Below are 15,685 nucleotides of genomic sequence, written 5' to 3'. Positions count from 1 at the left end.
AAGGAGGGGGATCAGTAGCTTAGGGGGAGCATTAAATCAGTTATAACCAGTAGCAAAAAGACTATTCTTGTGGAGTCACAGAGAAAGTCTGCTGGCTGAGGGACATTTTACCTGCAGGAATTCTGAATGAAGATACTAACTTTAATAAGATCTGGATAAATAAAACATGTTCAAATAATCTCTTCATGTAGTTATGTATGTTAAGAACAAAGTTTAATCTAAGCATTCAGGCTGGAAATCTAGTAAGTTAATAAATGTATTGTGCTGGTGCTGTTTATTTTCCTCGATGAACTCAACAGCAAAGGATTATTTTTTTTCCTCATTTAAAAATATGGTATCAGAGTTGAGTACACATGCAGAAAGTATGACAAAATTCTTGTGAAATAACTTTCAAATGCCATCTGATGTTTGTGAAAAAATAGTATCTTTGTATTGCTTAATTCAACAATCAGATGTTGCTGTCTCTAAGGCATAAGCAATGCTAGACAAATCTTTCAAATTTTATTCCCAGTTGATCTCAACCCCATTATAGGAAATTTCTCCAGTGTATCTCAGTTCACCTTATGAATCTCTTGGATAATTTATCTTGACTATTCAGTGCAAATCATACTTGATGAAAACTGCTCTCCAAGAGCAGAACACAGACACGTGGCTCTGAGAATTTCAGAAAAGGTGAACTCATGACACACAAAGATTTTAAAGATAGCTGAGCAAAAGTATGATCTCTCAACTTTACATCTCATCTACTCATATTTCAGAAATATATTTTTTTAAACTTTCAGAAATGAAAATTGAGATTGTCTATCTTCATTACTATTTGTGTTATTTTTGAGAAATATACCTTCCTAATGATGTTTGTATTTTTCAGCTGTACCTACAAGTAGCATTTGAGAAGAGAAATAGCCTGTTTCATTGTTTACTAGGGACTTCATTGAATATGCTCAGTGGACAATTGTCATTTCTGTCTTGAGTTACAATACAGTGGCATTTAAAATCCTTTTTGAAAGCTATTTTAAAATCATATAGATCTTTTTATTATGAAAGCACAAACAATCTTTTGGGTTTGGAACAAAAGGTGTGTTTAAATTTCTTTATGTATATAGAAAGTTCGATCCATTTAACTAACTCTGTGATCATCTACCTCTGCTTGCACATACAGTATGAACTGGGTTCTAAGTGGCTTCTATAATTTACCCCATTACTTGCTTCACTGAATAATATTTCTCCTACTTTATATGAAGGATAATATTGAAAAGTAGTGAAATACAGAACTTTTAGAGATCTGATGTGAAAAAAAGCTAGGCAAATTCTCTCTGTTAATGCTTCTGCTATTCAGTTGTCCAGTAACTACAGTGTTCACACAGTAAATACATTTCAATTTATTTCTACGTTTTGCAGGAATATTGCAACTCCAATGTTGGTGAAACCTGTGGTAGCAAATGCTTGTTCTCTGTTTCCTGTTTCTTTTTTTAACTCAAGTGCTTAGATAGAGGGTGAAGTGCATATTTAATATTCAAGCAAAACACATACAACGTGAGTTTTGCTTTTTACTTCAATGGAAATATGACAAAGCTCTGGTGCGTGTGTTTAAGGAGCAGTGTCTTCAGTGATTCTTAAGTATAGAGTTGATTACTTTGTTGGAGCTGGCCAAGCATGCCATCATGTTGTATGTTCTATCCAAATGTTGTTATGCAATTGTTGCAATGATGCTGTGACTCAATTGCCTGTGCGATGCAAAGAACTCAAAACAGCTGTCAGCAATACTTCTCTACTAATAACATCTTATATTGTTATAGACTCTTATTTGTTTAATCACTGGACCTACTGTGGTTCAAATAAATGCTAGTGCAAATGAGAGTAAAAAACAGATCTGAATTGTATTTCTTCAGCTGCTGTACTGGGTTTCCTTGGCAAGGTTTTGGTAACAGGGGGGCTCAGGGGTGGCCTCTCTGGAAAAACAACAGGGGCTGCTCCCATGTCGGATGTGGCCAGTTCCAGCTGGCTCCAAAACAGACCTGCTGCCGACCAAAGCCAAGACCATCAGGGAGGCCGGCGGCACCTCTGTAATAAGAAAGGGTAAAAATGCTGCAGAGCAGCTCTGAGAGAGAGGAGTGAGAAAAATGAGAGAAACAACTATGTAGATGTCAATGACAGTAAAGAAGGAAGGTGAGGAGGTGCTCCAGGTGCCAGAGCAGAGACTCCCCTGCATGGAGAAGACCATGATGAAGCAGGTTGTCCTCCTGCAGCTCATGGGGGACCATGCCTGCGTAGATACCTATACTGCAGCTCGAGGAGGAACCCACACCCCAGCAGAGGGTGATTCCTGCAGGAAACTGCAGCACATGGAAGGCCCACACAGGAGCAGGGTCCTGGCAGAACCTGCAGCCTGTGGAGAGGAGACCATGCAGGAGAAGGTTTCCTAGCAGAAACTACGGCCCATGGGGGACCCATACTGAAGCAGTCTTCCCAAAGGACTGTACCTCACGGAAAGGACCCATGCTGGAGCAGGGGAACAGTGTGAGGAAGGAGCAGCAGAGACAAAGTGTTATGATCTGACTGCAACCCCTGTTCCCCATCTCCCTGCGCCACTGACTGGGGAAGGAGGTAGAAAAGCTGTGAACAAAGGAATGAAATTGAGCCTGGGAAGAAGGGGGGAGTTGGGGAAGAGTGTTTTTAGTTTTGCCTTTGTTTCTCACTATGCAACTGTATTTTTAATTGGCAATAAATTAATTTTCCCCCAAGTCAAGCCAGTTTTGCCCATGACAGTGATTGGTAGGTGATCTCACTGTCTTTATCTCAACCCACTAGTTTTTCCACCATATTCTCTCCCTTGTCCTGTTGAGGAGGGGGAGTGAGTGCATCTTGGTGGGCATCTGGCAGCCAGTCAAGGCCAACCCATCACAGCTGTTTTATGGAGACTGAGCTAGACAAACAGCATACCTTCAACCAGTTCTGGCTTTGTGAATGATTAAATCTTTTCCTGATACTAGGACCTCATTGAGATAGCATTTTTTCCTATATTATATGGAACTGTATGAATTTTACAGTTCTTGGTGTATGAGAGATGACTAGGTTTATCTTGTGAAAAAATTATCAGTGAATATCTGTGTTTAAGTGAAATGACATCAACAGTATTCCCATGCCCTTTGTTATGCTTTCTAGAAATATTCTAGCAAGCATAGTCAAAGAAAATTGTAAATGGGTGTTTGAAATTTATATTCAGTACCATTCAGAGCAATCTTTTTTTTTTTTTTTCCTCTCCAAGAATACAAGTATTTTCTCCAAAATCTGATTCTTAGAAATCATTGCTATCCAGGCAAGGAAGTGAAATACACTGTGTGACTTGTGTGTCTTCCCAAACCAATCAATACAGATTGGTTTTCAAATGATGTATTGAATAACTTCACCCACTTGCTAATGTACTACTAACAGTTAAAAATTATTGCCAGACATTATATAATTTTGAATAATTTACTCAGCTCTAGATGTCAGTCTATTACAGAATTTAATTGATTAGTTCAGGATTTTTTTCAACTTAATTCTCATCCTTGAAGCATCAGAGCTTTTTTGAATTTTGTGACTCACAGTCATGTGTCACTTAAATTCACAGTGAAGAAAATATGAAAACATGCAGTATGTACCATACTCAGCGCAGATGTTTTTCGTTCACCATGAAATACTTCAAATTGTATTAAAATCAGTTTAAGTTGCAGCATTAGTGAAGAACCAACATTGTTCTACTCATATCTTAACCCCTGTGCCATACCCGCTTGCTTATGTTCATTCATTTTAAAGGCAGGCACAGTATGTTACAAACACAGTATTTAAATGGCATGTACAATATGCCCATAGGGCCAGATTGGGATCTATTTGCTAGATGTACAGTGTACATTTAAGGCACACTATAGGGATTGAGTTTCCATTTTGATAACTCTGTCCTTTTATTTGCAAAGATGGTCACTACCTGGAAATGTTGCAAAAATAAAAGTTCATCTCTAAGAGTGGCCAATGTATTTATGTTTTCATTTTCTGTTTTTCTCAAGAAAAAATGTGAACTTTGGGGCATATTAAAAGTAAGTGTCATCTACCTTGTTACATTTTATATACATAGATATGTCTTTACATATATCTAAATATATAAAATGATCATAGGAGCTCATACTATAAGCTTAGTTTTGGTACAGTACTTTAAATATACTGGTATTTATTTTCAGTTACACTTCTGCACTGCTTCTTTCTAATGCAGAGCTTGATACGGACATCGGTTGATAACAGCAAACAAAAAAAAATTCATAAAGAATATTATTGTCTTATCATGCAATGTAGTAGGCATCCTGTGGCACTATTCTCTTATCCAACTTATTTACAGTACTGCTGAGTACATTATCAATAAATATTACAGTATTTGTCTTATTTGATTTTTTCATGGCACCCAGCAATTATTCAGGATATGAGTCCTGTCACACATGAGTTTCAATGAACGAGTGTGTATGTGTCAGCATTGGTGCTGAGGTTGCAAGTTCAGAGGCTCCATTTTGAGATTTCACAGCAGCACTGTACTCACAAATGTCCAGGAAAAACTCATAGTTCTTCAGTTTCCAATCCTTAAACTTCTTTGATGTTAAATTGGGATCATCCAGAAGGCTGTTGATAACTGTGAGGTCCCCTTCCTTCGCCTATCAAATTCCAGAAAGACACAGTACATGTCAAAGTGAAATTTATGCCACATTTTGTATTTCGGCACTTTATTTCTTCTTTCATTTTAACGCAAAGTGCTAGAGAAACTGCTATGGACACTTGAATCTTTTACCTATATGCAGGAACTATTACAGCTTAAACTGTTTCACAACTCAGTCCTTGGCACTTTCTACAACTTTCCTATAAAGAATACCAAATAATATTTTTTTTTTCCTTAATCTGGAACATGTTTGCTTTCAAGTATTTTTAGTTCTTTGGAACTTAGTTCTAAAGCTCAAAGAAAGCCTCATCCATGAAAAACATTAAGAAATTATACCTTTACTAGTTTATATGGCTTATACACAAAATTAATGATAAAGCCTTACTTTTAAAGTGCTCTTGAGAACTCTGATGTGGTGAAGCTTTTCATTGATAACTGGATCATTACATCGCTTCACAAAAGACCTGCGGAACTCCTGCTTGGTGGAAGGACGCTGCTCTCCAAAGGCTGACAAGCTAGCTTGTTCCAGAGATTTGTATAGCTCTTGCAGACCATCTGTATTTTCTCCAATTTCTTTTACGTTTTCTGAAAGAAAATAGATAAAGAAGCCTAACAACAAATTTAACCATTCAGATGAAGTCTCTAAAATCAGCAAGCAAAACTGCAAATTTATGTATAAAATAACCCTATAATACAGTCTTCCAATTTTTGTTTTGATAAAACGAGAACATTTTGATCAGTCCCAAAGCTATATTCTTTGCACTACATCCAAACATTTTAAGTGCAAACTCCTGTGTAGTGACTGATGAATTTGCCAACACATAACAGTCCAACCACAAAAACCTTGCTGAGAATAATGGCAATATTTCTCTGGCTTTCAGTGGCAGTAAAGAGGACCAGAACATCTCCAAAAGCTTACCTTCTACACAGAAACTATTATGCCTTCTAATGGGAACTTTCTCTTCTATCTTGTCATCTGTTCCTTCTATGGACAGTAGACGTTCCTTACCCCTGACATCTCTGTTTCGGGGAAGGCTTTGACTACGTTGCTTCTGTGGCCTGCTATGAGAGCTATGTCCTCTTTGACATTCCACCAAAGGGAAAGGCCCATCCTGTTCATAATTATGACATCTTTGTACTGGTAGAGTTGCTTGTCTTCGTTTGTCCGGTGACATTCCAGATCGGCCACTCATGTACTCTCTATCAGGAGGAACAGTCTGAAGAAAATGGAGCCCTGAACTGGTTAACGGAGTCTCTATCAGATCCTGCCATGAGCGTCTTTCTCGGTAGGGAGGTCTGCACCCTGATGAGTGTGTGCTTCCTGCTACATCTTGTCGAGAATCCTCAGCAGAAGAATGAGAATATGTTGATTCACTTGAAAAGTGTCGACCGTGTTTGGCTTCGGGGAATGGACTTGAAGAATTCATCTGAAAAGATACAAAAGCATCTGACTATAAGATAAAATTTTGAACAGACCCAAGAAAATGACTATAGCGTAGAACATTATATGATATATACTAATAAAATGGACTGATGTGTGTGTTTTGATATGTCATAATATGAACCTCAGTGAACAGAACATAACTAGCAGTGAGATCTTTTATGCAAGTGCTAAGTTTTTACCACTCCCTATTCTTATTTTGCACGTTCTCTGCCCCTGAGCAACTCCTGCTGGAAAGAGCAGTATAATCCTGGTACAGGTTTCCTGAAGACCTGTCCAGCTTATACTCAGTCCAGCAGAGCACTGTGAAGACATGAAAGTCCCCAAAAGAAACCATAATTGGATTTCCTTTCTTTTTTTAGGGGATAAATATCCAGCCAAACAGAAAAAAAAAAGGACATCAGCACCCAGGAAGCTTTTAGAATTTTGGGGGACTGCTGAACTTCTCAAATTATTTTCATTAATTCTGCTGGGTCTGTGTATAATTTTAGTTCAAAAACAAAGAGAAAGGCAAAAAATTGGAAAAACAGAAAGGGAGGGGCTTAACCTGTATCCCAGTTGATAAAACAGCATCACATGGGTGAAAATCAGTCTGAACTTCACCCATGTGATGCTGTTGTCTCAGTCACTCTTTCTTTGGTTCTGGCTGTGTGAGGACCGTGTCATTCACGCTGAAGAAAAATCTGAAAGAAAAATAGAGAACAGTCCTATCTGTGCTTAGAAACATAGAATAATTATCACAGCCTGTCTATGTTCTGTATAATAGAAATGTTCTTATTTGCTCCTAGAGCCTCTTCATATACAAAATGTTTTTTTTCTTCCCCAGTTAACAAAATCCATCTGTACACAATATATTAGAAGTATTTTTTATCAGCTACTTAACATCTTATGACACTAAAAGAAAATACTGTCACTACTACGGTATTGTAGGCAATGATTTGTTTTGTAAAAACCCCTTGCCTCTAAAGACATGTTCTTAAAAAAATTGTACTAAAACACGATTACTGCATTAATGTGATCTGACCTTAATCTCCAGCATCCAGTATTCATACTTGAAAAAGTTTCAGTTAATACAGACTATCCCAGTCACCACATTGTTTTCATATTCTGAAGTGAAGTCAACATTTGACTATTCTGTTTGTATTATTAGGTGTGATCTCCCAAATCCTACAAAAAATGTCATATTTACAGTCTGGTGCCATATCTGTGTAAGGATTTACCTCTCCTTCCTTTGTAATTGACTTGTTATGGGAACATTCAGGCCTTAGCTCATGAGGAACTGAAGTAATTTCATTCTTACAATGAGATCCGTCTTTGTTCTGCCTTTACAGTAATTAAATATTCCAAAAAAAGAAAAATGCAAATCAAGGCACACATATATTTTTTGGTGACCTACTGTCAAGTGCAATATTTATAACTCACTGAGGGTGTTCGATGATAGGTGTCACACAGTGTTGCAGAGCCTTCCTGCTTCAGGGTTAAAGAGCCGTCGATGTCGTCCTGGTCGCTTTCACTCCAGTAATCTGCTAACAAAACATTCTGGGTTGCGCTCATGTGCTTTTCCACAAGAAAGTGGGTCCCGCATTTTAAAAATATCATTAGCATGCAAAGGTAAACATTTCACAGTCACCTAGGTGCCTTGGCAGTCACTAAGGAACAGATTTGTGAAAATGTCTGGTACCTCAGACACACATATCTGTGGAATAACCTTCAAATGTTTCAGGGCAGTATTATAGAAAGCAGGTTAGGCACCTAACTCCCACTGTACATAAAAAATAGCTTCTGGTCACAGACTTTTAAAGTACAACTTCATTCTAGATGCTGAAGTAGAGCTGAGCCTCAATACTTAGTTTAATTAGGTTAGAATAACAGGTTTCACCATGGGCGATGGTAAAAAAGGCAAGGCTTGCACTGGAGCTCAGGAGATGCAGAAGCAGTTCTAAAGCACATATTGACCTGTATTTGTGGCATCTTCACTTGCTCTAGGGTGATGAGCAGACTGGATGGCTCTGATATGGAAGATCATACCTCACCCTGAATCTTGCATTCTCTTTATCACATGTTTTAAATACTTCTTAAAATTATTACTGAGGATTTTATTTTCTTTGGTGGTGGCACAAGTAAATATAGTTCTTCAAGGACATGGATTCTTATGAAAACTGATATTTTAAAATATATGGCACATAAAACAAAGATGTAACTTGTGACATCTCCAACTTTGTTCAAATAATGCACAGATATCTACTCTCTGTTGTCTTCTAATTATAATCTCTAAAGCTTTACCTTCATCCGGATGCATCTCCTTGTCATCAGGGGTGTAACCAATTGCTGCGAGACCCAAACGATTCATCCATCTAATAGAACAGTAAAAAATGAGTAAGAGAGATACTTAAAAGGAACATCCCGTGTAAATGTGAGGTCATACACATTCTTAATGTTTGGAAAAGTCAGAAACGATGCTTAGTCCAAAAATTGAACACTGTTCAAGCTGTTGAAATCACGATTCAGCTGTGTTCAGTGGTTAACTATTTTAAGTGAAGGATGTTCCAGTTTGTGTACAATGCAGATGTACTTCTGGACTTTTGTTCACATCTGCTGGAGCACATTTCCCTCATGGAGTGTCAGACTCATTGCATTTTATCCTGCTGCCTAGAAAACCGAAGAATCATGACATCAATCTCCCTTATATCATCAAGAAAATGTGAAGCATACATACTAATGTGCTAACTTTAACAATGAGTGAACAAAATTTTTAGAGTAGTCTGTGTAGAACAGAGACTGTCCAGCTCTGTCTCCACCTTAGCAGACTCAAAGCCTCTCTAAGCTGCACCTGCAAACTATTTGTGTGGAATGGTTTCCACAGACATTGTGTAACAGAGCCTATTGCATTTATTCTGATTGCTACTTCTACTAATTTCAAGAACTTGCATGAATTGCCAAAATGCTATAAAAGAGGGTTATGATAATGAACCTGTATTGGGAAATAAGTTGTATTAAATTTGTAAACTCAAAAAGCTGAAACAGACTATGACAGTATTCCACTGGTTATTTGCTGATCTGCTCCATTCATGATACTGGTGATACAAGTGTTTGGGTTTGTTGAGCTGGGACATAAACATTATTTTCCTTTGATTTTTTTTTAATACAGAATCTTAGGTTTCTAAAACAAGACTTGGCAAATTAAGAGTACTTCAATATTTGCATTTCACATTGGATATTCTGGTTTCTTTCTTTGTCCTGGAATGAATTAGTTTGATCAAAAATAAGATTCTTTGTTTCATTAGGGAAATATTATAGTTTATTTTGGGGAAAATACCTTTAGAGTTTTCTTTATACAAGATTACTGGATGTTTACAAAATATATAATTGAAAGACAGTGAAAAGGAAACTAACACATAGAGCGGAAAGTCACTTCTTAATGTTCAGCAAATGGAAAATCAAGAATCAGATTATTTTCATCAACAAGGAAATACAACCAAAGAAAAAAGCCCTATTAATAGACATCTGTAATGATTGGGATCCATGCTTAAGTATTGCCCCACTTGGTGACTAAATTATTTACTATGTCATTAATTTCCTAGTATACTACAGGTGTTTCCTAGAAGCAGCTCTTTTTCTTTTTTAATGTTGCAACATAAAAATTGTTAATAATTATGTTCTTGGTTGATTAATGATATCATGACAAAAACATCTTTCAAAGCCATTAGCAAACAATATATACTGTATTATAAAGACATGTTTTTTCAGATTAAACCAAGAAAACTGTTCAGTGTAAATCTTTCCCACTTGTACTAGAATAGAAAAAAGCTTCTAAGGACATACATGAACGTATTATCAGTCTATTAGCATAGTACACGGAAGATGGTATACACAGCAAGGAGGCAGAAAATGAAGGAAGAGTGAACTCTCCACTAAAAATAGCAGACAGTTCAGCATGTATTGATCTCCTGGTCAAAGCAACGCTCTGCAGTTGCTCAGAGCAGTGATCTTAATCTGTAATATTGGATATAACACTGACTGATTATATGGCCTTCAGCAAATCCTTCTACATATCTTATGACTTTCATAAGCATCCAAATGGGACAACAACATTTACTTCTTACTCACAGGGAATTTTTATCGGGTTTAATTTACTTGCAAAACTATGAAAATACAAAGAATTGTACAAGAATATTGTTTTGCCTTTCAGTATTAAAACAGAAGTGAGAAAATTGGATATAAAAATGGAAATTATGATTAGTTTTCACAAATAGCAACTGCAGGGTTAGGTCTGCTTACAGAGACGTTGTTTGTATCAGCATGTCAATAACTCATCTTTATCGCGAAGGAAGTAAATTTCAAATGGATTAGCAGGATTGCAGAAAAGCTTTTCTACAGTGCTCACCAGCATAATTTCATTCAACAAACAGCTTGCTGATCATTTGATGTTTGCTTCTCTTGAAAGGCATAGTCTTTATTGCAGTATTTGAAATGACATCGTACTTTTGCTCATTATTAACCATTTGTATTCACTATTTTTTCAACAGTTGTTCCTGAATTTCTAAACTCATTTGCATTGGAGCAAAATAGTTTGGGTCAGACTTTACCATATGCCTTTGGCAATTAAACAGAATGCCTCAGTGATTCAACTAAGGTTCTGCTTAAGCACCAAAGATAAATTAGGACTCATTACTATTTTCAAAGTTAAAACAGAGTCAGCCATTTTGGTGGTCAGAGCATGGAAATTTTTATTGTCTTAAATTTCTTGCCAAATTTATCTTGTTGCTCATTGTTAATTCGAGGGTTTCAAATCTTGGAAGCACATATAGGAAACAGTCAAAGTGTCAATATTACCCTTCAAGAAAGCACACATATTCTTAGCATATACAGAGTATCAGCTTTACTCATATGGCCTCAATGTCTGGAATTAGGAGAAGGTAATCTTCCTTCTCTAAAACAGCTTAGATTTTTCTCTTCCAAAGGGCAAGAAGAACCCAGCTGTAGTGACAAGCATTTTCTTACCTCATTTACCACAATTTAGTTAGCTCTTTGTCAAGACAACAAAAAGGGTTATCTGATGACATTCTGTGAGTTATAATGTTAAAATCTCTTCTGATAAAAGAAAAAAAATATCAATTTGAGGTTTTGTTTTTAAAAAAAAGCATGGGTGAATGTTTTTGACATTAATCAGGAGTTATAGAAGTGCTGAGATTATAGATCCTTTTCTTACCGTTAACAGTTTTTTTTCAAGGAAATGCAAACTCGTCTCAAAAGGAACACTGTGTAAACTTGATGAATTTACTTGATGAGCAAACCACTTTCATTTTTAAGAAAGCAGACAGTCAAGGTTACAAAAAGTTCTCTGTGCAAAGCTTGGAAACTCAACCATTTGGTTCTGAACTCTGCATTGAATGCCTTGTAGGCAAATGTCAGGTTTCAGGAAGGCAATGGGACTATGTGTCAGAATTGGACTCTCTAAGGGATAGATGACTGCATGTTTAATTGACAGCCATTCAATGCAAGACTATACGCTACACCTGACAAGCAGCTATAGTGAAAAAAAAACCCAGGAGATCGTTTGTCTAATTTGGTTTATATAGCTGTACCCCTAACAGCTCTTTGAATTTCATGCGGTCACAAAAGACATGAGATATTCTGGCAGGCACGTGTATAGCAATCCTACACGTACATCTCTCCATATCTTGGCCCCCTGAGGCAGCAAGTTAGACTCTTCTTCCCCCCCAAAAACCCTGCCCTTTTTCTTTGATAATTTCAACAACTCTCTTCTTTTGATAATTAAACAACTTACACAGCATGTTTCACTAAGTTGGAGTCTAGGCCACTCATTGAACCACCGGGTTTGCATTCTACATAGAAATGAGTTGTGATGACATGAAGCCATACTAAATACCCCAAGGATACTTTTCTACAACATTTTACCTTCAATATTGTACAACACCTCCATGAGATATAATGTCTGTCTTACTGAGGTACACTGTAACAACTTACAAGGGACCAAAAAGTGTATTAATTATTTTTTATTGCCTGTACCTTAGTGAACCAAATGCAGGGAAAGATGAGCCTCAAGTCAAGTCATCTAAATACATAAGTAAGTTTTGTACTTTGTCTCAATGGTTTAAATACTAAATAAATCAGACTTGGCTTTAATTAATTCTGTTGAATACAAGCAGGCACTGTTACCATTGCTTAGGGATAAAATAGAGCTGCATGGTAGGAAGTTAAGTTAAATTTACTGAGATAATTCTGGTTAGTACCAGGGGATTACAGCCCAGGGCCTCTTCGGAGAGTCTGATTCTACCCTCAGGCCTGGAAAGCAATGATTACAAAGCCACTGAGGGCAGTGATGAATTAAGTAGCTGTGACAATAATCAAAACTTGATACTGAAGAGTGAGTCATGCTTGAAATGCCCTGAATTGTCAGGAGCACATTCTCATAGTGATCACTTAATAAAAACACTGGAAAATGTTAAAGTGGACCAAACAACCAGGGCAACAATTTCATAAAGCTTCACTCTCCTAAACCACTATATTAAAAACAAGAATATGCCATCACTCATTGTACAAATGCAGTAAGTTTCTGTTTACTGACTGTTATAATTTACTCCTGCTAAGTAGAGTGATGAGGCGGTAGCCCAAGGCCAGTGTGGGGTTCTGGGATTGATGGCAACAGTAGTTCTCATAGTGGCATCACACTTGACCTGCTTGGCTATTCCTATCTACAGTCCAGAGTAAAATAGCACAAGTAAAAAACCCAAAACAACTTGGACAATCTCAGTTATAATAAATTTGAGAAAACTATTATGTTTAGTGTAAGAGAATAAAAAACAAAGGCAAGAGGGTAACCATTTTCTTTAAAAAATACATGCAAGGCTGTTATTTTTTGGGTTATATTTAAAACTGTTTCATAAATCCATGGAGAACAGGTCAGGAAGTAGTTAGTTTCCATGGTACAAATAAGTTTTATTTGCTAATATCCTTTACGCTAGATACACTTTTTGCGTAGTCAAGATGGTTGGTATATAGAAGAAACTATTTAATTTAGGTGAAAAAGTAAATAATGGATATATACTGAAAAGTTATAATTCAAGAAAAAGTCTATCCACTTTCACTATTTCTTTCTGTTAAATGTTCCCTTAAAAATGAAACCAATGAAATACCAAGGCATTAAAAGACAGAATAAAGAAATAGTTATATATTCCCTGTCTTTCTTGCATCTTTTCATCAATTAATAGTTGCACTTATATGTCATCTCAGGTTTGTATTTTGTGTGTTTCAGAGCAGGAATATATCTATCTTTGCTTTTGAGATTGCATCTACACTTCAGATTATTTGTTTAAAAGGAAAAAACAGAAAGGAAGTGAAAGTTAAATTTGACTTTAGTTATATTTAAGGCTATTAAAATATAGATTCTCTTGAGCCATTTATTTCATACATAGAATTTATTCACTCCAATTTATATTTAATTTCTGATTAAAAACTTGTATTATATTTTTTCATATCAGTGGGATAATGGGATTCCAGAATTCACTGTAAAATTCTTTGCAATACAGAACTATATTTTAAAATGGATTTTGTACTTCTTATGCTTGCTTCTTTCTTACTGGACACCTAAAAAAACAATGTTTCCTGTGTTGGTTCCTAAGCTACATTATTTTTACTATTTTCTAAGATTGTACAGGTCATATACTAATTTAACAGAATAAAGTTTCCTGTAATAGATATGGCTAAAACGATGCCTTTATTTTTCTCAACACAAAAGCAGCCCAAAAATGTAACTGATGTCTCACAGTGAAATATAATGCTGAGCAGAGTCTTCTCAATGAGCTCATCTCTCCAAATATATCAGCTCTCAGCAGCCTGTATTTCTACTATTTTATTTGTCACAGTTGCTGGAATTTGTTAAGCAAAATCATTCATGGGATAAAATGTAAGTACTCTCTGATTTGATAATTTGACATGACTCTGCTGATCTTGTTTCATGCATTGTCTTCTTAGATTTGTCAGGCTAGAAAAATATGAAAAAAAACCCAGACAGCCTAAGAGTTTCCAAGTGAACCAGAGCAATTTATGCTCTTTGCATGTGCATCTACTTCGTGCGCTTAATGGGAATATTTTTTTTTTTTAACATCACCCTCTCAACCAACTGCACAACTATGCATTTGTAGTCAGAAGTCTGGTTTGGCGGTTTTTTGTTTTTTGTTGTTTTTTTTTTTCCACCATGGATGATAGACAGAAAAGGTCACTACTTCTGTAGCAAATAAATTACCCTTCTGGTAACAAACAAAGTAGCATCTTACTGTAGAAATATAGTTGTGTATTACAGAGAATACACACACAATAACTTTATGAGAGACTATAATAAACCCAATAATAAGCCTTAAGGAAATCTACCAAAACAGTAACAAAACCTCACTCCACCGGAACTGCTCTTGTCAATTTTCAAAGCCATTTACAAACACGTTTGTGGCAGCACTAACATTGCTTAGGCAAATCAAAAAGTAATAGTCATTGTCGTGTCCAGCTTGGAGTTTCAAGCTGATACTTAAAGGAGTCTGTTAAGATGACAATAAGATATTTTCTTCATTAGTCAAATGTGGCTACCAGATTTCACCCCACTGTAAAACCTTGTCTTGTTGGATTTATCGTACTACTCTGGATAACTCACCAAATTTTCTGGGCATCCACTTACAGCCAAGTACTAGTTGCTGCATACATCTACCACTTCCTGTACTGACTGTGACATTATATATGCTTAGGCATGTGCAACCACGTAGTATTCTCCAGACAGTCTTTTTACCATTTTTATGAAAGTACAAGTAAAGGATAAAAAGCTGTAAAAGTAAATCCAAGCCAGGATCTCTTAACATTTAATGCATGCTGTAATTTTACTCAGTTATTCAAACTTTTGCCTTAGCTTTCACCCAATGATTGGCCCAAAAGAAAGCTTTGGATAAAGGAAAGGTTATCTATGAGCAAGAGAACTGAGTTTAGTATGGCCTGAAAAGGCATGGGTGGGGTTTTTCAGGTTTTAGAGGGGAATTTTTTTTTTTAAGAAATGGGATGACTTATTGTGAAATTATGTAATTCTACTTCCACGTACTCTTAAAGAAATCAGATCAAATAGGCCAAACAATACTGTTAAATGCCCAAGTTATTTAATTATATATATTACTTATTTCTATTAATAAAATCTTCAGATTTTGTATAACAAAACCACAGTATGTGGCTGTAATGCGTGTGCATTCATCACTGGGAGGTACAGTACTGTAATCACAAAATCTGCTATGTTAAAATGCAGTTGAACTGTTTGACTCCCAGAAGAACTATACCAATTCCCAATGGTATTATTTACAGCGGAATTTGATTAAATTAATTTTGTAATTTAAACTAGTACAGGAAGCCAATGCAAATCCTAACTCCTGTGCATTAGGGATAAATTCACACCTGAATGTTAATTTGGATTGCATGTTGGATAATTGCAATTGTGTATTGTAAACTGCTTTGAACTCCTCTAGTGTAATGCTGTAAGCCTGTGGTTCTTAAAACTTATTAAGGGGGAAATGGTA

The 15,685-nt window shown here is 36.2% G+C and overlaps 1 protein-coding gene across 1 annotated transcript in view; it reads right to left on the bottom strand.

The window, feature by feature from the left end:
• Positions 1-4,460: 4,460 nt before the first annotated feature.
• Positions 4,461-15,685, bottom strand: part of LOC309675922 (connector enhancer of kinase suppressor of ras 2-like) — a gene marked incomplete at both ends in the record, with an annotated part of 216,230 nt that continues 205,005 nt past the window's right edge. Inside the window, 5 exons of the mRNA XM_082488349.1 lie at positions 4,461-4,676; positions 5,064-5,263; positions 5,598-6,105; positions 7,542-7,642; positions 8,403-8,473. Of these exons, the coding sequence (XP_082344475.1) occupies positions 4,461-4,676; positions 5,064-5,263; positions 5,598-6,105; positions 7,542-7,642; positions 8,403-8,473 (1,096 nt within the window). The remainder of the gene's footprint in view (positions 4,677-5,063; positions 5,264-5,597; positions 6,106-7,541; positions 7,643-8,402; positions 8,474-15,685) is intronic.

The sequence above is a fragment of the Vanellus vanellus genome, assembly GCF_965231255.1.
Source record: "Vanellus vanellus genome assembly, chromosome: 10".
In the NCBI taxonomy this organism is placed as follows: Eukaryota; Metazoa; Chordata; class Aves; order Charadriiformes; family Charadriidae; genus Vanellus; species Vanellus vanellus.
Note: the sequence above shows the minus strand (reverse complement) of the source record. Positions and strands in the feature narration are given on the sequence as shown.